We start from the raw sequence: 22,654 nt of genomic DNA, 5'->3' as shown, positions 1-22,654 counted from the left end.
TCAAAGACCACAATTTCCTCTCAGACCTGGTTGACGATGCTCTCCACCACATCTCCTCCACTTCCCGCCCCTTCGCCCTTGAACCCCGCCCCTCCAATCGCCACCAGGACAGAACCTCCAGATACATCAGATCATCCTTCGTCATTTCCGCCATCTCCAAACGGCCCCCACCACCAAGGATATATTTCCCTCCCCTCCCCTATCAGCGTTCCGAAAAGACCACTCCCTCCGTGACTCCCTCGTCAGGTCCACACTCCCCACCAACCCAACCTCCACTCCTGGCACCTTCCCCTGCAACCGCACGAAATGTAAAACTTGCGCCCACACCTCCCCCCTCACCTCCCTCCAAGGCCCCAAGGGATCCTTCCATATCCGCCACAAATTCACCTGCACCTCCACACACATCATTTACTGCATCCACTGCACCCGATGTGGCCTCCTCTATATTGGGGAGACAGGCCGCCTACTTGTGGAACGTTTAGGACCCGGAACTGTGTTAGGGAACTGGAGCTGGAGTTGGATGAACTTCGGATCATTCGGGAGGCAGAGGGGGTCATAGATCGGAGCTATAGGGAAGTAGTAACTCCAAAGATGGCAGATAGATGGGTGACAGTGAGGGGGACTGGGAGGAAGCAGCCAGTGCAGGGACCCCCTGTGGTCGTTCCCCTCAAGAACAAGTATACCGTTTTGGATACTTGTGGGGGGGGGGACTTACCAGGGGTAAGTAACGGGGCTCAGGCCTCTGGCACGGAGCCTGTCCCCGCTACTCAGAAGGGAAGGGTGGAGAAGAGCAGAGCAATAATAATTGGGGACTCGATAGTTCGGGGCACAGATAGGCGGTTTTGTGGGAACGAGAGAGACTCACGTTTGGTATGTTGCCTCCCAGGTGCAAGGGTACGTGATGTCTCTGATCGTGTTTTCCGGGTCCTTAAGGGGGAGGGGGAGCAGCCTGAAGTCGTGGTCCATATTGGCACCAATGACATAGGTAGGAGGAGGGCTGAGGATGTTAGACAGGCTTTTAGGGAGCTAGGTTGGAAGCTCAGAGTTAGAACGAACAGAGTTGTTGTCTCTGGTTTGTTACCCGTGCCACGTGATAGAGAGTCGAGGAATAGGGAGAGAGAAGAGTTAAATGCGTGGCTACAGGGATGGTGCAGGAGGGAGGGATTTCGGTACTTGGATAACTGGGGTTCTTTCTGGGGAAGGTGGGACCTCTATAGACAGGATGGTCTGCACCTGAACCTGAGGGGCACCAGCATACTTGGGGGGAGGTTTGCTAGTGCTCTTGGGGGGGGTTTAAACTAACTCTGCAGGGGCATGGGAACCCAGACTGTAGCTTTAGGGTGCAGGACCTGGAGTGTAGGGAGGTTAGGAATATGGCATCAATCTTAAAGGAGGGTGCCTGTAAACAGAAGAGTGGCTTGAAGTGTGTATACTTTAATGCCAGAAGTATACGAAATAAGGTAGGTGAACTCGCAGCGTGGGTTGGTACCTGGGACTTCGATGTTGTGGCTATTACGGAGACGTGGCTAGATCAGGGACAGGATTGGCTGTTGCAGGTTCCAGGGTTTAAATGTTTTAGTAGGGTCAGAGGTGGGGGTAAAAGAGGGGGGGGTGTGGCTTTGCTAGTCAAAGATAGTATTACAGCGGTGGAAAGGAAGATGGACGAAGATTTGTCATCTGAGGTAGTTTGGGTTGAGGTTAGGAATAGGAAAGGTGAGGTCACCCTGTTAGGAGTCTTTTACAGGCCTTCTAATAGTCCTAGAATCGTTGAAGAAAGGATTGCGAGATGATTCAGGAGAAGAGTGACAGTAATAGGGTGATTGTTATGGGAGACTTTAACTTTCCTGATATTAATTGGGAAAGCTATAGCTCAAGTTCGTTAGATGGGTCAGTGTTTGTGCAATGTGTGCAGGAGAGTTTCCTGACACAATATGTAGATAAGCCAACAAGAGGTGAGGCCATACTGGATTTGGTTCTGGGTAACGCACCAGGCCAGGTATTAGAACTAGAGGTAGGTGAGCACTTTGGGGACAGTGACCACAATTCGGTGATTTTTACTCTAGTGATGGAGAGGGATAAGTGTGTACTACAGGGCAAGAGTTATAGCTGGGGGCAGGGAAATTATGATGCGTTGAGGCATGACTTAGGATGTGTGGATTGGAAAAGTAGATTCCAAGGCAAGAGCGTAATTGATATGTGGAACTTGTTCAAGGAGCAACTATTGAGTGTCCTTGATAAGTACGTACCTATCAGGCAGGGAGGAAAGGGTCGTGTGAGGGAGCCGTGGTTTAATAAGGAGTTGGAATCCCTTGTCAAATGGAAGAGGGCGACCTTTGTAAAGATGAGGCGTGAAGGTTCAATAGGGGCGATTGAGAGTTATAAGGTAGCCCGGAAGGACCTGAAGAGAGAGCTAAGAGCAGCAAGGAGGGGACATGAAAGGTCCTTAGCTGGTAGGATTAGGGAAAACCCTAAGGCTTTCTATAGGTATGTTAGGAATAAAAGAATGACTAGGGAAGGAATAGGTCCAATCAAGGATAGTAATGGGAAGTTGCGTGTGGAGGCTGAAGAGATTGGGGAGGCGCTGAATGAATACTTTTCGTCAGTATTCACTCAGGAACAGGACATTGTTGTCGATATGAATACTGAGGCACGAATAAGTAGAATGGATGGCTTTGAGATATATAGAGAAGACGTGTTGGAAATTCTGGCAAGGGTGAAAATAGATAAGTCCCCTGGGCCTGATGGCATTTATCCTAGGATTCTCTGGGAAGCAAGGGAGGAGATTGCAGAGCCATTGGCCTTGATTTTTGTGTCCTCTTTGTCGACAGGAGTAGTGCCAGAGGACTGGAGGCTAGCAAACGTGGTTCCCTTGTTCAAGAAGGGGAGTAGGGATAATCCTAGTAACTATAGGCCAGTGAGTCTCACTTCTGTTGTGGGCAAAGTCTTAGAGAGAATTGTAAGGGATAGGATTTATGCACATCTGGATAAGAATGATGTGATCAAGGATAGTCAGCATGGTTTTGTGAAGGGCAGGTCATGCCTCACAAACCTTATTGAATTCTTTGAGAAGGTGACTAAGGAGGTAGATGAAGGGAAAGCGGTAGATGTGGTATATATGGATTTTAGTAAGGAGTTTGATAAGGTCCCCCATGGTAGGCTACTGCAGAAAATACAGAGATATGGCATTGAGGGTGAGTTGGAGGTTTGGATTAGGAATTGGCTCTCTGGAAGAAGACAGAGGGTAGTAGTTGATGGCAAAGGTTCATCTTGGAGTGCCGTCACTAGCGGTGTTTCGCAAGGATCTGTTTTGGGACCATTGCTGTTTGTCATTTTTATAAATGACCTGGAGGAAGGGTTAGAAGGTTGGGTGAGCAAGTTTGCGGATGATACGAAAGTCGGAGGAGTTGTAGACAGTGAGGAAGGATGTGGCAGGTTACAGCGGGATATAGAGAAGCTGCAGAGCTGGGCAGAAAGGTGGCAAATGGAGTTCAATGTAGCTAAGTGTGAAGTGATTCACTTTGGTAAGAGTAATAAAAAGATGGATTACTGGGCTAATGGTAGACTACTTGGTAGTGTGGAAGAGCAGAGGGATCTTGGTGTCCATGTACACAGATCTCTGAAAGTTGCCACCCAGGTAAATAGTGCAGTGAAGAAGCCATATGGCGTACTGGCTTTTATTGGTAGAGGAATTGAGTTCCGGAGTCCTGAGGTCATGCTGCAGTTGTATAAGACTCTGGTGCGGCCACATCTGGAATATTGTGTGCAGTTTTGGTCGCCATACTATAGGAAGGATGTGGAGGCACTGGAACGGGTGCAGAGGAAGTTTACCAGGATGTTGCCTGGTATGGTAGGAAGATCCTATGAGGAAAGGCTGAGGCACTTGGGGTTGTTTTCATTGGAGAAAAGAAGGTTTAGGGGTGATTTGATAGAGGTGTACAAGATGATTAGGGGGTTAGATAGGGTTGACAGTGAGAACCTTTTTCCACGTATGGAGTCAGCTATTACAAGGGGGCATAGCTTTAAATTAAGGGGGGGTAGATATAGGACTGATGTTAGGGGTAGGTTCTTCACTCAGCAAGTCGTAAGCTCATGGAATGCCCTGCCAGTAGCAGTAGTGGACTCTCCCTCTTTATGGGTATTTAAGCGGGCATTGGATAGGTATATGGAGGATAGTGGGTTAGTGTAGGTTAGGTGGGTTTTGATCGGCGCAACATCGAGGGCCAAAGGGCCTGTACTGCGCTGTATTCTTCTATGTTCTATGTTTCAGAGAACATCTCTGGGATACCCGCACCAACCATCCGAACCGCCCTGTGGCAGAACACTTTAACTGCCCCTCCCACTTGGCCTCCTCCATCGCCAGACCATGGCAACACGACGCCTGGAGGAAGAGCGACTCATCTTCCGCCTAGGAACCCTCCAACCACAAGGGATGAATGCAGATTTCTCCAGCTTCCTCATTTCCCCTCCCCCCACCTTGTCTCAGTCCCAACCCTCGGACTCAGCACCGCCTTCTTGACCTGCAATCATCTTCCCGACCTCTCCGTCCCCACCCCCACTCCGGCCTATCACCCTCACCTTGACCTCCTTCCACCTATTGTATTCCCAACGCCCCTCCCCCAAGTCCCTCCTCCCTACCTTTTATCTTAGCCTACTTGGCACACCCTCCTCATTCCTGAAGAAGGGCTTATGCCCGAAACGTCGATTCTCCTTCTCCTTGGATGCTGCCTGACCTGCTGCGCTTTTCCAGCAACACATTTTTAAGCTCTGATCTCCAGCATCTGCAGTCCTCACTTTCTCCTCCTTTATAAAACAGCACACCTTGATAAACCACTCCAGATGGCAGTTAAGAGTTAACCTTGTTGAATAAAATATTGGATTTGCATTTTGCATGTCCATGAGACCATTCAAATCAATGATGCACTTTTGAATTGTAAAGTATCAGCCAATGTTACACACAGCAAGTCCACACAAACAGCAACGTTGAATGGACAGCTATTTAAAACATTTGCAACATAGAAGGAGGCCACCTGGCCTATCATTATCATGCTACTCGACAAAGATCTGTCTGAACTAATCCTATTTTCTACCTCTTGTCCCAGAAGACCCGGAAACTATGACAATGCAACTGAATATCCAAATGCTGCTGAAATGTTATGAGAGTTTCTGACTCAACCAGCCATTTAGGCAATGAGTTCCAGATCCCCATCTCCTTGTGGGTGAAAACATTTCCCCACAACTCGTCTCTTCAACTTCTACCTCTCATCTTAAATGTAACAAAATCAACCCGACCTGTCCAACCTTTCCTCACAGCTCAGACCCTCCAGACCAGGCAGTCTCCTGGTGAATCTTCTTTGTACCCGCATTGAACTAGTGTCTCAGAAGGCGCCACGCCCATCCAAGAGGGCAGATAGAGCTCTTGTTAAGTGTCTCACCGAGCAGACAGCACCTTTTGACAGTATGGCACTGAGATCTGGTGTGTGCTCAACTCCAGCTGGGGAACTTGAAGCCACAACATTTCCTGACTTAGACATGAGGGTGTTAGAGGGAAGAACGTAGGAGGGAAATGAAGGGATGGGCTGTGCATTGGTGGGAGAGGACTCTAGGATGGTGTGGGGCGGAGGGGCTTAGCAGGGAGGAGATTAGTTGGAGGTTTAAAGGTTGCAGGGGGAGTGGGGGTTGAGTGGGAGGTGTGTAAAGGGAGAGTCATACAGAAAAGAGTGAGGGGAAGGTGACTTGTAGGGGAGGGGTGAAGGAGGAGGTGAAGAATGAAGAGAGAGGGAGAGAGGGTAAAGTGAGAGGGATGCAAAGGGATTACAAGATTTGTCTTGCTGTTTAAATTGTAGTAAAATGCTGTTGATCAGTTGTTCTAAATAATTGCACTGAGGCTGTCGAGTTGCAAGTCTGGAAGCTGCTGTATATTCAGGCAGCATCAGCAGCTCCATTGTAAGAATCACTAATTTGCCAAACAGCCAACGGGCAGACACTAAAAAAGGTGCAGTTTTCTGCATTGCCGTGTGTGTCTTTATTTGGACAGTGGGAACACTGTCTATATTTAGCTCCAGTCAGCATACCCTTCCACACCCACCAAAGCCACCTCCAAGTAGATCTTTCGAAAGCTGCGTTGTGAGCGAAAATGTGATTTAACTTTGGCAAATGTTAAGCTCCCGCTCGATCGGGGAAGAATCAATCACGTTGTTCAGAACCTCATTGATACCACATTATGGGGTAGATGAAGTGCACCTTAAAGTGCAATTTATGGTACACACAGTTTAATTTTCACTGATCTCTGCTCTATCCAATAGTACAATGTTAAAGAGGGTGCAATACCAGAGAGCCCTTGCAGTGTGTGTATACACAAATCTCTGAAAGTAGCAGGACAAGTTCAGAATGCTGTTAAACAAAACGTATGGGATCTTTGGCTTAATAAACAGAAGCATAAAGTACAAAAGTTCTGTTCCTTTACAAACCAGTGGGAAGGTCCCAACTGCAGTGCCTCATCGAATTCTGGGCATCACCCTTCAAAATGTCTTGGTTATGGATCTAAAAGGATTTACTGGATGGTAGCTGGGATGAGGGATTCCAGTGATTATGGACAGCCTGGAGAAACTGGGATTGGTGTCCTTAGAGCAGCGAAAACAAAGGGAGGTTTACAAGAATGGAGGGTTCTGATTTATTAACTAATGGGTATGTTTCCACTGGAAGACGTGATGATAACCAGAGGACACAGTTATAGGATACTGGATTAGTGGTGCTGGAAGAGCACAGCAGTTCAGGCAGCATCCAACGAGCAGCGAAATCAACGTTTCAGGCAAAAGCCCTTCATCAGGAATAAAATTTGGATGCTGCCTGAACTGCTGTGCTCTTCCAGCACCACTAATCCAGTATCCTATAACTGTGTCCTCTGGTTATCATCACGTCTTCCAGTGGAAACATACCCATTAGTTAATAAATCAGAACCCTCCATTCTTGTAAACCTCCCTTTGTTTTCGCTGCTCTAAGGACACCAATCCCAGTTTCTCCAGGCTGTCCATAATCACTGGAATCCAACGAGCAGCGAAATCAACGTTTCAGGCAAAAGCCCTTCATCAGGAATAAAATTTGGATGCTGCCTGAACTGCTGTGCTCTTCCAGCACCACTAATCCAGTATTTGGTTTTCAGCATCTGCAGTCATTGTTTTTACCTCACAGTTAGAGGATGACTAGCATAAGAAACTGAGGTGAGAAGAGGGGGATTACTCTTACACTTAGTTTGTTGCAATCTCGGAGTTGCCTGAAAGGGCAATGGAAGCTCCTTCAATAATAATTTTTAAAATGATTAATATTCAAAGGAAAAGGTTTGCAGAGGAGCATCTTCAAACAATCAAGGATCTAACAATGGGCTGAACGGCCTCTATACATCACATATTTTGCTAATGTGCAAGATCAACATCACTGTTTCACTTCTCTGGTAAAGTTTAATAAGTTTTAAGTCAATTGCTAACAGGACATATGCAATATGCTATAAAAAACAAAGTACCATGGATGTTAGAAATCAGAAGTCGAAATAAAATTGCTAGAAAGCCTTATACAACATGGCAAGTTGTGTTACCAGAGGAAGCTCCCTGAAGTTTCCTGCTGGCATCGAGGTCATCCCTGGGATGAGGGGGAAACTTTAATCCATGTTGCCTCTAGTCTAGAACCAAGACCACCCCAACGTCTGTCACTGAGCTGCAGCAAACGTGTGTGCTCGCTCAGAGGCTGAGCTCCAAACTGTAATGGAAGTGTACCAAAACATGGCCCTTAGGCTAATATCCTGAAAACAAAGGTTGCTTACTGTGCTCCCACTGTGCAGCACTGACTCCAGACTGCTAAGATCTACTGGATAATTGTAACGCACTGGATAATGTTGATTCACCTTCATCCCCTGAAAGCCTCGTCTCAGCGAGCACAGGGCATCAACAGGGAAATTCAACATTGCCTTCCAGTGGCCAGTGTAGCCTTTGACCATCCAGGAACACAGTTCCTGAACCTTGCAGGAGCAGGTTGGGACCACTCCTGCAGAGATGCTGAGACCTCCATGTCTCACCAAGCGAGTAAGTAGCACTCTGCATGTCACTGCCACTCTCCCGTGAACCCTGCTATCAGTCTCGATAATTGAACAACACTTCCTTTCACCTGAGTGGAAATCGGAGGCAGAGAGATTGTGGGCTCACTATCACTGGGCAGCTGGCTGAGGAAGAAATAGTCCAGGCTGCTGGCACTTGGAGGACTGCCAGAGACCGGGCACCTGCCCAGCCCCAGGAGCCTGCAGTGCCAGCAATGCACAGGGTGGAGGGGCAGAAGCAAACAGGCATCGAGGAATAGATGGCACTCAAAGCCCAGAAACTGCAGCAGGGCAGGGTGTCATACCACTGTCTGTCTGCCTGCCTCCATGGACAGGTCAACAGTTACCATGGAGAGCCAAATCCAGCAGCCTCAGGAGAGACACTCACCCTGGCACCATCTCCCCAACCACTAGTCTCTAGGACCAAAGAGAGGGTGACGGGGATGGGGAATCGTCTGCTCAAGGAGACTGGGCATTTCCAGGAAGCAACCAATTGGATCCACCCACAGGTGCCAGTTACCACTCTCACTGCAGAGGTGACCAGGCCCTCCATCTTCCTGCTACCCTGGAGTCCAAGATGAGGAGGATCCACTCGCCTCTGGCGAGGGGACCCTCAGCAGGATTGGCCCATCTAGACTTTGAGGGAGTAGGCAACCTGCATGGACAAGAGTTCACGAGCCTAGGTCTAATGTTGTTCTGTTTGAAAAGCCCTTTCAAAAAGCAATGTGCCTCAGTCCCCTCCCTCACAGACTCAGTGACTTACCCCACCCACTCAGAGGAGCCATTTTCTACCCCACTGTGCTCTCTCCATTTCCAGCACGGCAGAAGGGTAACAGGGAATGGTCCCCCTTCAGCAACTACCAGCCTCTGCCAGAACATGCTGATGAACCCTCAATATCCACATCCTTTATCAGTTATTCGGCAATCTTCAGTCAGAAATGACGAGTGGATGATCTATCTCAATCTCCTCCAGTGCTCCCCAGTATCACAGACACCAGTCTTCAGCCAAATCAATTCATCCCCCATGATATCAAGAAACACAGGATACTGCAAAGGCTATAGGCCCTGACAACATTCCAGCAATAGTACTGAAGACCTGAGCTCCAGAACTTGCCACGCTCCTAGCCAAGCACCCAGTACAGTTACAACCCTGACCTCTACCTGACAATGTGGAAAATTGGGCAAAAGTGAGGACTGCAGATGCTGGAGATCAGAGTTGAGAGTGTGCTGTTGGAAAAGCACAGCAGGTCAGGCAGCATCTGAGGAGCAGGAGAATCGATGTTTCGGGCAAAAGCCCTTCATCAGAAATGTGGAAAATTGCCCAGGTATGTCCTGTACATAAAAAGCAGGACAATTCCAACCCGGCCAATTACCACCCCATTAATCTACTCTCGATCATCAGTAAAGTGATGGAAGGGGTCACTGACAGTGCTATCATGCAGCACCTGCTCAGCAATAACCTGCTCAGTGATGCCCAGTTTGGGTTCCACCAGGGTCACTCAGCTCCTGACCTCATTACAGCCTTGGCTCAAACACAGACAAAAGAGCTGGATTCCAGAGGGGAGGGGAGAGGGACAGCCCTAGATATCAAGGCTGCATTGAATCAAATGTGGCATCAAGGAGTCCTAGCAAAACTGGCATCAATGGGTATCGGGGGAAAACTCTCTGCTGGTTGGAGATATGCTGATACACAGGAAGATGGTCGTGGTTGTTGGAGGTCAGCTCCAGGACATCTCTGCAGGAGTTCCTCAGGGTAGTATCTTGGCCCAACATCTTCAGCTGCTTTATCATTGACCTTCCCTCCATCATAAGGTCAGAAGTGGGGATGTTCACTGATGACAGCACAGTGTTCAGCACCATTTGCAATTCCTCAGATAAAGTTCAAATATAACAAGATCAGGACAATATCCAGGCTTGGGCTGACAAATGGAAAATAACATTTGTGCCAGGCAATGACCATCTCCAATCAGAGATAATCTAGCCACGACCCATTGACATTGAATGATTTTATCATCACTATTAACATCCAGAGGTAACATCTGATCAGAAACTGAACTGTATTAGCCAGAAAATACAGTGGCTGCAAAAGCAGGTCAGATGTTAGGAGTATTGCTGCAAGTAACTCCCCTCCTGACTCCCCAAAGCCTATCAAACCACAAGTCAGGAGTGTGTTGGAATCCTCCCCACTTGTCTGGATGGGGACAGCTCCAACAACACTCAAGAAGCTTGACCCCATCCAGGACAAAGCAACCCCCACTTGATTGGCACCACATCCACTCCCTCCACCACTGACACTCAGTAACAGCAGTGTGTACCATCTACAAGATGCACTGCAGAAATTCATCAAAGATCCTCAGACAGCACCTTCTAAACATATGACCACTTGTGTCCAAAAGGACAAGGGAGGCAGATACATGGGAACACCACCCCCTGCAAGTTCCCTCTGAGTTACTCACCATCCTGACTTGGAAATATATCACCGTTCCTTCACTGTCACTGGGTCAGAATCCTGGAATTCCCTCCTGAAGGGCATTATGGGTCTAAATGCAGCACATGGACTGCAGTGGTTCAAGGAGGTAGCTCACCCCCACCTTCTCAAGGGGCAACTAGGGATAAGGAATAAATGCTGGACAGCCAGTGACACCCACATCCCTTGACCTCTTAACCTGTGTACCTGTGCCTACAGTTCCTATCCTTCCCACATGGGCCCTGGTATATGGGGTGCCCATGGGCCAGCTGTGGTCATACACTGCTACCCCAATTTGAAGCCAAGGGTGTCCTGACTCTGGATGACAACCTCTCCGCACCCCCCACCCCCCCCCCCCAACCCCTGCTGCCCAACATGGAGGTCATTTGGGTAAGTGCCAATCTGAATCCACCAGCTACTTGCTCTGGTTTCTTTGTCAAATCTGCCTGTTGTCTCCCTTATAGAGTCATAGAGATATACAGCACAGGAACCCTTTAGTCCAACTCGTCCATGCCGACCAGATGTCCTAATGTTTGGTGAGTTTGGTAGGATGGGAGTGTGAATATTAATGAGGAGAGTTGTGGTGTTAACAAGGCGTTTAACAATGAATAATGACCTCCTAGCAGAGCGCTTTAGGGAACATCTCCGAGACACCCGCACCAATCAACCACACCGCCCCGTGGCCCAACATTTCAACTCCCCCTCCCACTCTGCCAAGGACATGGAGGTCCTGGGCCTCCTTCACCGCCGCTCCCTCACCACCAGACGCCTGGAGGAAGAACGCCTCATCTTCCGCCTCGGAACACTTCAACCCCAGGGCATCAATGTGGACTTCAACAGTTTCCTCATTTCCCCTTCCCCCACCTCACCCCAGCTCCAACCTTCCAGCTCAGCACCATCCCCATGACCTGTCCTACCTGCCTATCTTCCTTCCCACTTATCCACGCCACCCTCCTCTCTGACCTATCACCTTCATCCCCATCCCCATTCACCTATTGTACTCTTTGCTACCTTCTTCCCACCCTCACCCCCTTCCCATTTATCTCTCCACCCTGGAGGCTCCCTGCCTTTAGTCCTGATGAAGGGCTTTTGCCCGAAACGTTGATTTTCCTGCTCCTCGGATGCTGCCTAACCTGCTGTGCTTTTCCAGCCCCATTCTAATGTAGACTGTGAAGGGAAGTGTCAAGCTTCATTGCTTAATCTTAGTTTCTAACACAATTTAATAGATTCACTAGAGGGAGCAGCCTGGCTTGGGGTGAGGGGGGTCCAAGACTGTGGGTGGAATCTCGTGGGGGCGTCAGGGATGTGGCTGCATAAGGTGGCAGTATGGTGAGCCCCATCTCGACATCGAGATCATCCTCCTCCATCTTTCATGCGAGAATCTTGCGAGGCAGCACGAAAGTGAGAGTGAGGGAAACAGAAGAGGATGAGGCAGAGAGAGGAAAGAAAGACAGAGGAAGTAACCTGATTAATAAAAATTAAAATAGCCTATTTGCTTTTTCACTTCATTCCTCTATTTATAAAGATAAATATCCAGTGCGGTTTATTTTTAAACAGTCTCATCAACTTGTCCTGTCACCTTTAGACATTTGTGTACGCACAAGATGTCTCTGTGCCTGCACGCTTGCTAAAACATTCCTTCAGATGAAGGGAAAAAGCTCTGCAATAAAGCCAGTACAACAGAGACAGGCCATTCAGCCCAACTGTGTACAACACAGACAGGCCATTCAGCCCAACCGTGTACAACAGAGACAGGCCATTCAGCCCAACCGTGTACAACAGAGACAGGCCATTCAGCCCAACTGTGTACAACAGAGACAGGCCATTCAGCCCAACTGTGTACAACACAGACAGGCCATTCAGCCCAACTCTGTACAACAGAGACAGGCCATTCAGCCCAACTGTGTACAACACAGACAGGCCATTCAGCCCAACTCTGTACAACAGAGACAGGCCATTCAGTCCAACTGTGTACAACAGAGACAGGCCATTCAGCCCAACTCTGTACAACAGAGACAGGCCATTCAGCCCAACTGTGTACAACACTGACAGGCCATTCAGCCCAACTGTGTACAACACAGACAGGCCATTCAGCCCAACTGTATATTTATATTGTATACCAACGTATCTATGCTAGTCATCTCTACAGCTGCTTGTGACAGGACATTGCAGCTTCACACCATTCTTGGGTAAAGATGGGTTTGTCTAACTCTCCTGCTGGATTTTGTTGACTATCCCCAGTTGAATACATCATGCCTATATCTACGCTTTCATAATGTTAAGAATTTGAAAGGGAGAGAATTAAGATTTTTTAAATGGACTGTCAAGATCAGTTCCAGAATGCCTTATTATCCATGCATTGGGTATTATCATTGAAACTACATCACAGATAGAACCTCTCTGTTCAGTGTCACTGGGTCAAAATCCTGGAATTCCCTCCCTAAGGACATTGTGGGTCTACCTACAGCACATGGACAGCAGCGGGTCAAGAAGGCAGCTCACCCCCACCTTCTCAAGGGGCAACGAGGGATGGGCAATAAATTCTTGGTCAGCCGGCGATGTCCATATCCCCTGAATGAATTAAAATTTGGCCCTTACGACCTGTACTGACCTAAAACAGGCAACCAAGCTTAGTCCAGCATCAGCTAAGGGGCACTGAAGATGGCTTTCGATGAATATTTGGATAAAAATTATCTGCAAGGGTATGGACAAAAGGCAAGAGATTGGCACTAGGTAATGATGCTCATCTAATGAGTCAGTGTGGGTATGGTGGGCATAATGGCCTCCTTTTGTACTATAACAATTCTGTGATCTTAGATCACTCCAGATCCCAACAATCCCAAGTAGAAATATTGCTCATTTACCTTCATTTATTTTCCCAACGGCTTTAAATCTAAGACTGTGAGTTACAGATCTACTCCTCAAGATGCTTCTCCATCTATCAAAATCGATCTTCCTGAAAATGCCTATTCAGTTATGGATCACAGGGGAACAGTCCGAACACATCTTCATTAGTGAGTCCCACATCCCTGCTTATCTCCCAGTAAAACTACTCCGTTCCCTTACATCAAAAATTGCTGGATAAACTCAGCAGGTCTGGCATAATCTGTGGAAGAAAGGAGAGTTAATGGTTTCTCTCCAGAGATGCTGCCAGACCTGCTGAGTTTATCCAGCAATTGCTGATTTTGTTTCTGATTTCCAGCATTCACAGTTCTTTGGTTTCCTGTTCCCTAACATCATTCTTCAAGTTTTTAAAAAATTCATTTATGGGATGAAGTCACTGCTGGCTGGGTCAGCATATCCTGCCCATCCCTAATTACCCAGAGGGCAGTTAAGAGTCAACCACATTGTGGTGGGTCTGGAGTCACATGGAGGCAGTTTCCTTCCCTAAATGATATTAGTGAACCAGATAGATTTTTCCAACATTAGCTGCTTAATTTCATATTTTTAAAAATTGAATTCAAATTCCACCATGTTGTCTTGGTGAGATTTGAACCCAGGTCCCTGGAACATTACCTGGGTCTCTGGTCTAACAGTCCAGTGATACTATCACTAGGCCACTGCCTCTCCTACAGTATAGAGCCCATAGTGTTGTCCATAATATTCCAGCGAAGGCTTAACCAGTGATTTATAAAAGTTCAACAAGATCCCTGCTTTTATTTTCTCCTCTTCTATTTATAAACCAAGTAACCAAAATGTTTTTTCAGCCGTATTATCAACCCACTCTGTCATTTTAAGGTTTTGTGTGTCTATGAATACCAATGTCTCTCAGTCTATCTGCACTTTTCAAAGCGGTTCCATTTTTAGTACACTGTCTTTGCATATTAGTCCTTCCGAAATGCACAACATCACACTTCCTCTGTCATCCTGAATTTTAAAACAATTTTCATTACTATATACAAATTTCACAAGAGTCTCGGCACGAATCATCACTATTCCTAGTGTTTCCTAATCCTTCCTGTATACTGTAATAGGACTGAGGTATGTGGCTATCTCCTCCACTCCTCTTACTAAACTCCACAACCTTCACCTCAACCATGCTGGGACCAGGTGTCTGGTGAGTGTTATAACTACACGGTATATAGAGCTTTACGTTAAATAGGGTGGGGCCATGGATCAGATGAACAGACGGTAAAATTGAGAGAAAGCAAAAGGCAATAGAACAGGGAACTGATGTAACAAATGATAGGTAAAGTTTGGTAGGTATGGACAGAGCACAGATGCTCAAGAGAATAGCAGCTGAGGCCAGAGGTTGCCAGGATAGTAACAAGTCAGAATTAGAGGCCCTGTATCTGAATGCAGGCAGCACTGGTATTAAAATGGTTGAATCTTTAGCACGAATAGAAATAAATATGAATGATATGATTACAGAGATGGGGTTGCAAGGTGACTAAGCTGGGAGCGAAATATTCAAGGCTATTTAACATTTTGGACAAGAACAATAAGTACAAGAAGCTTGATAAAAGCAGGATAATAATTCTGTTCAATTAAGGCTGGCATTAGCATAGCAAAGTTCAGAAGATCAAGAAACAGAATCAATTCGGATTAGGATAAGAAATGGCAAAGGTAAGAGTTCATTTACAGATCCCTAACAATAACTACACTCTGTGACAGAACACACACAACGGCATAATGGACGATAATAAGAAAGGTACTGCAATAAACACGAGCGATTTTAATCAACACATTTATTGGGCAACTCAGATTGACAAAGGTAACCAGAGCACAGACTATATTAGACCTGGTAATATGTGATGAGACAAGATTAACGAATAAACTCAAAATAAAGGAAGCTCTCAGCAATAGCAAACACAACATTTTATGAAACAGTGGCAGATATCTAAGGAGATATTCCATGCTTTGCAGCAAAACTAAAGTCGGTTCAGAAAGCAAGATTCTACCAGAGGGGCACACAATTCCTGGTTAACTAAAGAAGTTAACAATTGGATCAAACTGAAAGGGAAAGTGTACAATCCTGTAGAATTAGACATGACAGTGTAGTGCTGGAAAAGCACAGCAGATCAATCAGCATCAGAGGAGCAGGAGAATCAACGTTTTGGGCAAAAGCTCTTCATCAGGAATAGAGTTAGACAGGTTAGCGATTGAGGAAAAAAATGACAACTGGAGTACAATGTGGAAGAATGAGAACTTGTCTGTTTTGGCAAAAATAATATGAAGCAGTATATCATTTAAATGGAGAAGGATTGCAGAAACTTTTGGTAGAGAGGGATGTTGGCATCCTGGAATGAGAAACAAATTCCTGACATGTCAATGAATTCGGAGAAAGTGAGGAATGTACGAGCTGGAGATCAGAGTCAAAGAGTATGGTGCTAGTAAAGCACAGCTGGTCAGGCAGAATTTAAGGAGCAGAAGAATTCAACGTTTCAAGCATATTCTCTTCATCGGGAATCTGGAGATGACAAGGAGGTATAGATGAAACCACAACCAGATCAGCCACGATCTTATTGATTGAGGAGGAAGCTTGACAGGCTGAATGGCCAACCCCTGCTCCTAATTGCTGTGTTCCTCTTCTTCAGATTCACACTTTAAACTGAACACCTCAACAGCACCATCTTGCACACATACAGGAGCACTGGGATCTGTCATCGATCACAGTCAGTCCTTCTCTGAGATCAGTAATTTACAAAACACTCACTGCATCTCAAAAGGGTTGTTTGGTCTTCCCCTGAACTTGATAGGGGCTTGAAACCGATCTGTGGAATATTCAACATTCCCACTGGGAGGTCAATACACTCAGCTTCATTCTAGTCTCCCCCATCATGTCCCCACGAGCACCCCCCTCTCCGTCTCTTTGATAAAATTAATTTGATGGGGTTACTGAACCTTTGACTATTACTTATTGCTTGTGAAAGGAGACCTGCTTGAATAAAGGGAATAGTCAGCAATGTTTAAATTCTGCAGCCCTGACTCACTGCTAAAAATGTAGACTGGGCAGTCAGTATACCGGCCAGTCATACCTCTCCTTAAAAAAGTTGCCTCAGCTGCAACACCTCCATACACTCAGATACACAATAATTTGGGCAAGGGTCCTTTAACTTATTTGTTGGGTATCACAGTGGGCGGCAATATCGCTCTACCCATATTGGTGGTACCACTGTGCAGCAGTGCATATGTACAATAACAACTTTCTATTTATATATAACCATCAACTTAATGAAACACCAATTCACAGGAACACTACAAAGCAAATCTGACACCGAGTCAATTAAGACCATATTGAGACAGACGCTCATGCAAGAACAAGTTTAATGGGGCATTTTAAGGGAAGAAGGTGCGCTACAGAGGCACAGTGGAAATTCCAGAAGATGTACCCCAAGCATCTGAAGGCATAGCCCCCGAAGACATAGTAATGAGAATTAGGAATTTGAGTATTGGGAGAAAAGACACATATTGTCAAAGCTTTTCTAATTTGCACTTGTCAGGACAATTCGCAAAAAATACCAAAGTAAAAAGAAAACCATATTTATATTGTATGAGAGTGTAGTGCTGATTGATTTGTAAATAGATTCTTGATTCGTAGAATGTTGTCAAGGAGAATACATCAGTTAATAATAACTAACAGTTAATTGACAGTTAAAAGTTCTGCTTGAATTTTACATAAGGCAGATTGACTCTACAGCATTACCCTGAGAAACGAACCACAGAGAAATGTCACCTATTTTGTTGAGTTGAGTCACGATGTGTGTACATGCCCTTGCTCTCTGCAAAGTACCAGAGCCCTGTGTATTAATCTGTGAGGCTTCCAATACATGCAAACATGTCATACTAACAGCCTGATTGACAATCCTAAGCAGTTCTGAGGAAGCTTCATTTGACCGACAATATTAACTCTTATTTCTCACCACAGATGCTGCCAGACCTGCTGAGTTTTTCCAGCAATTTCTGTTTTTGTTTCTGATTTTCAGCATCCACAATTCTTTCTTTTTTTTTTGTTAATTTTAATTAGCTGTCAGTGTAATTCTTAATGCACTGAGTATTATTGAACAAATCTTGCCCAATTGTGGAATTCATCGAATGTTGGACATGGGTAGAGTTTGGCAAGTGCAGACTGATTGGGTAGAGTCAGTATCTTGCTTATTGTGAACCAATGGAATGTATGCCCGACATACTTGGCATCATACCAGCACTCAAATTCACATATCACATTACCTATTTGTGTTATAGATAGAACATCTTTGTAATTGGCCGCAGCAACCTATTAGTGGTAAATATATATTCCTGAGTTGGAATATATATTACCCTTTCTTCACTGTTGCTAGGTTAAAATCCTGAAATTCCCTCCCTAAGGGCATTGTCAGTCAACCCACAGCAGTTCAAGAAGGCAGCTCACCCTCCCCACCTTCTCAAGGGGCAACTAGGGACGGGCAATAAATGCTGGTCTTGCTGGCATTGCCCACCTTCTAACAGCAATTTTTAAAATGAACTAACCTGATTCCATTGTTATCTGTCGAGCCAAGGAATCATCATTTCCTTATATTAGTGAACTGATTGGGTTTACGGTTTGCTATTTCACAGGGTGAACCTGCCCAAGTTCTATCTAGAATTGAAGATCAGACCGGATAATTGGTCCACACTGACTGAGCACCAATGGGAAAGAAGGGGGTGGAAACTAAGGAAAGTTGGGATAATAAGGAAAGAAAGCTCCAAGTAAACATTAAATAAGCAGCAGCAGTTAGGATAAGGTGGTCTAATGTATGTGGACAAGAACAAACTGGAGATAGCGACAAAATGTCAGGGGAGAGTCACCTGTCGTGTGTTTTCATGAAATCCCAGTACTTCCTGGTGCCATTCTGTAAAGAGAGAAAAAGCAGTCAGATCCTGAAATCTGTGAAATCCGATAAAGCAGTGTCTAACCACACTCCCGGAAACTGGTGCTGAGAATGCTGCTCTCTATCTCACACCATTGAGTCTATTTCAGCACTTTGAGAATGCACTCAATTGGTCCCAGTCCCCTCCTCTTTTCTCAAAATTTTACAAAGTGCTCTCCCTTCAAGTATGAACTCAGTTCCCTTTTGGAGTTACTAGGTAGATGGGTGTTACAAGCAGGAGTGGGCTTTGTAACCTTACATGACTATATATCAGCTCCTATGTCCTCTATGGTCCCTGCTAACCGTCCCCCTATTTTGCTACAAGTAAAATGTTCAGAAACCTTTGTATATTTCTGCTCAAGTTCAAATCAATCCAAAAAGTGCACAAAGGCACAATGACAGAAAATTCGACCCAAGCCAAAAAGCTGATCAAAGATGTGGCTTCTAAAGATCCTCTGAAAGTATGAGAGGGAGGTGCAGAGATTTAGGAAGGGAATTTCACACAATGTGGAGGTTAAGCAAAATATACAGCCACCTATGGGGAGAGGGAGGAAGCGAACAGAAAAAAGGCTAGAATCAGAGGAGCTGTGAAGGGAGGGAGAAGGAGCTTAAAGAGATAGGATAAGGAAAAGTCATGTTGAGATTTAAACATGAAGGTGATGGGATATTTTTTAAATTGAAATTATTGGGAGACTTGTGATCTATTCAGGACAGGAAAGTGTGTGGGGACTTGTTGTAGCTCTTGAGAAGTACAGTTTTGGATTAGCTGGTGGACTGGGTAACTGGTCAAGAAGAGATCGGAAACGTTGATTTTAGAGAAGTCAAGATAATGCATTAAGAGTTAGGAATACGAATAGGATGAGGGCCTAGGCACACAGGTAATATTATGGAGATAAAAGTAGCTATCGTGATTCTTGTGCCCATCATTGCCTCCCTTAATGCCATCTTCTGTCTCTTTAAATTTCAATACCTCCTTAAAACCTAATCCCATATTCTGGACCTCTGCCCTAACTCCTCTAACAAACCTTATTGGGCATTCTATTTACCCTCTTGGAGGGATCTTTATTGAAGCTGCAGGCTTCTATAAAGAGCAGTTCATCTTCGGACAGGTCTTCCAGTTAGCTCACTACCCTATAATCCTTCCCACACATTACTTGTAAAATACAAACCCTCAGGCAGGCAGCACGAGCAGAGTGTCTTATTTAAAAAGGTCTTGGAACTCCTACCTTACGGGGATACATGTCAGGCAGCCTCAATTTATGGATCTATGACGCATGGATTACAAGTAGCAGCTGGAACAGGAGTGTGCCTTTAATGGTTCACATATTTAAGCATTGTATATTGACAGAAAAAGCCCTTACAGAATGGAAGTGAAGCACAGGGTTGAGGGTAGCTCTCTGAAATTCTCTCTACTCATATGATTGGTTTTTGTTGTTGAAAATTCAAGAAGTGTCCTTTGGGGAAGGAAACCTACCAGCTTTGCCCAATCTGGAAGTGTCTGTGGCTCGGAGCCCAGACCATTTTGGTTAGCTGGAACTGCCCTTGAAAACAGCCCAGGAGCCAGTCAGATCACAAACAAAGACCGTCCAGTTTGAGAAGGAAGATTGCCAGCACCTCCTCAGAGGTGGCTTAGTGGTTAGCACTGCTTTCTCACAGCGCCGGGGACCTGCGTTCGATTCCACTCTCAGGTGACTGTCTGTGTGGGGTTTGCATGGTCTCCCTGAGTCTGCCTAGCTTCCACCATGATTTGGAGATGCCTCCACCAGGTGCTCTGGTTTCCTCCCACAGTCCACAGATGTGGTTAGGTGGATTGGCCATGCTAAATTGTCCACCGTGTTCAGGGATGGGAGGGGGGGTAGCCAGGGTAAATGCAGGATTACATAGATCAGCTGGGGGAGGGGGCGCTGGGTGAGAGTTGATGCAGATTCCATTGGGGTCTATGATTCGATTAAGTATGGGTCATAAATGTCAGCCTTTCCAGAAATGACTTTGATATAAGACTGAAGAAAAATATTCCACACATTATGGATTTCATGCTTAAATGGCAACAATAAAGTGTGATTGAGAACATTTTATCTAATTAGGTTTTGGAGCCTTTTTAAAAATTCATTCAAGGGATAAGGGCATTGTTAGTAAGGCCAACATTTATTGCCCATCCCTAAATGCCCAGAATGCAGTTAAGAGTCAACCATATTGTTGTGGGTCTGGAGTCACATATAGGGTAGACCAGGTAAGGATGACAGTTCCCTTCCCTAAAGGGCATTAATGGACCGGATGAATTGAACCCCTCTGCCATGGCAGGATTTGAACCTGAGTCCCCAGAACTCTATCTGGATCTCTGGATTAACAGTCCAGCAATAACTTGCCTCCCTGTTACACCACCTGTAGTGCAATCCACTACCATCATTCCCACCACCGGCAACCAAAGGCGCCTTCAGACTGGAAACATTAGCTTGCTCTCTCCCCGTGGATGCTGTTTGACCCACCTGTGATCTTCAGCATTTGTTGTTTCATGTTCAGATAACAAGGCAGCTGCTCACTAGGTGCTTAGTGTGTACTTGGGAACAGTGTAAGTTTGATTCCCACTCTGGCTGAGGTAAACCAGGTAGCTGTCTCCTCACCCTGGCTCTGGCAGTGGAAGACATAGGCAAAGTGCCCCTGACAAAAATCACCAAGAAAATGACTCAGGGTGAAGCATTAATCGACGGTGAGTCCAGATCCTGCCTGAAGAGCTACAAAACGGGATGAGAACAGTTCTTCTTGTCCAGCGCAGACTGGGTGGGCTGAAGGGCCCTCTTCTGAGCTGTGGACCACGTGTGATATGATCATCTATTGCTTTTGTGCATAAATAAGATGGACATCCACGTTTTACATTTTGGAACTATTTGGGTTCAGGTGAGGTGAGAAATATGAAAAGGATTAACATCGAAGGTTTGGAGCTGATATCATTGCCCTTGAACCCACATCATACATTCCACACGCCACATTTTTCTGATCCGTGACTGACAGTGTTGTTGTGCCTGAAGGAAAGCCCACTCTCAGGAGCTGCCTGGCTTCCACCATCAATCAGCAAAAATGCTGCACATAAAAAGCCTGTGTCGACAGTGGAGCAGGAGACTGGGAACTCTATACTGCCTGCCAAAACTTAGCGTCAGGCCACCTCTCCATCCCACCTGAAGCTGACAGCATCAAGTGCTCACCGGAATTGTCCCTCCCTGGCTCACTCACTCACTGATTGCTGAGTAGCCTTCTGACCTAATGCCAAAAAGCTGTATAACCATTAACTCTGCAGGCAAGCTGCTGTTGGCAGCCCTTCTGTGAGTTATACAGAATGCAGCTCTTTGTTGGGTGTACAGTTACTGATAAGAGAGAGGAGTGGCTGTAGAGGGCTGAAAGTCTTCCGCTTTTGCTAGTATGATCAAAAAAACACGTTGCGAATGCTAAGGTTTCGTGAGGCCAGTGAGGAGGGGGGGGGGGGAGTGTTTCTACGTTCTAACCTGTTGCTATTTTCATCTCAAAGTAAGAGCTCCCGTTGGTGAACAGCTCTGCAGAGTCACTCACACAGGCAGCAAGAAACAGATAGACTGAGAAGATTGAAACAAATAGGCATGGTTGGATTCAGAGGCAGTGGGGTAAAAGACAACGACAGAAGGAGCTGAGGGATTAGAGATACACAGACAGAAAGGGAGAGTGGATGAAAGAGAGATTCTAAATGCATTAACAATGTATAATGAAATAAGGAAAGCAAAGGAAGATATTCAATCTAACTGGATTGCATGAAAGTGGCTGATAACTGCCTGAAATGTGATCTATGCCCTGTTGTCCCTCTGAAGGAAGCAGAGTTCAATGAGTATGAATGACCCTGCTTTTACTGATCGAAATACAACTGCTGTCTCCTGCATGTCCCAACCTGAAGGTGAGATTATGTAAGCAACACACTGAAAGGAAAATACTTCCACTCTCCTCAAGAATAAATTGTCTCAAAAACATCCCTGCACCACCATTAACCCTGAATACAGTTTAAACAGGCAGCCAGCAACAGAAAGCTTTACATTTCACCCACATCCTCTCTTCAATAGACAGCAGGTTTAGGTAATGTTTGTTATTTTCTCCTTTTCTAAGCCCAGTGACATTCAGGTCCATCTGTCGTACCTGTACTGGTCAAATCAGTTAACAGAGGGCAAAGCTGATCACGCAATGGTATCCCTGTGTGCCGCACTGTGGCTTGTTAACCCAGTAAGATCAGCCGAGGTTGGTGCACAATTCAACAAGTAA

General features: G+C 45.8%; 1 protein-coding gene across 2 annotated transcripts in view; it reads right to left on the bottom strand.

Annotated features, from left to right (window-relative positions):
• Positions 1-22,654, bottom strand: part of nudt14 (nudix (nucleoside diphosphate linked moiety X)-type motif 14) — a 256,056-nt gene that overhangs the window by 36,088 nt on the left and 197,314 nt on the right. For both annotated transcript variants that reach the window (XM_072568027.1, XM_072568026.1), the window contains one exon: positions 18,318-18,361. In XM_072568027.1, the coding sequence (XP_072424128.1) occupies positions 18,318-18,361 (44 nt within the window). The remainder of the gene's footprint in view (positions 1-18,317; positions 18,362-22,654) is intronic.

Source organism: Chiloscyllium punctatum, chromosome 4 (genome assembly GCF_047496795.1).
Source record: "Chiloscyllium punctatum isolate Juve2018m chromosome 4, sChiPun1.3, whole genome shotgun sequence".
Classification (NCBI taxonomy): Eukaryota; Metazoa; Chordata; class Chondrichthyes; order Orectolobiformes; family Hemiscylliidae; genus Chiloscyllium; species Chiloscyllium punctatum.
Note: the sequence above shows the minus strand (reverse complement) of the source record. Positions and strands in the feature narration are given on the sequence as shown.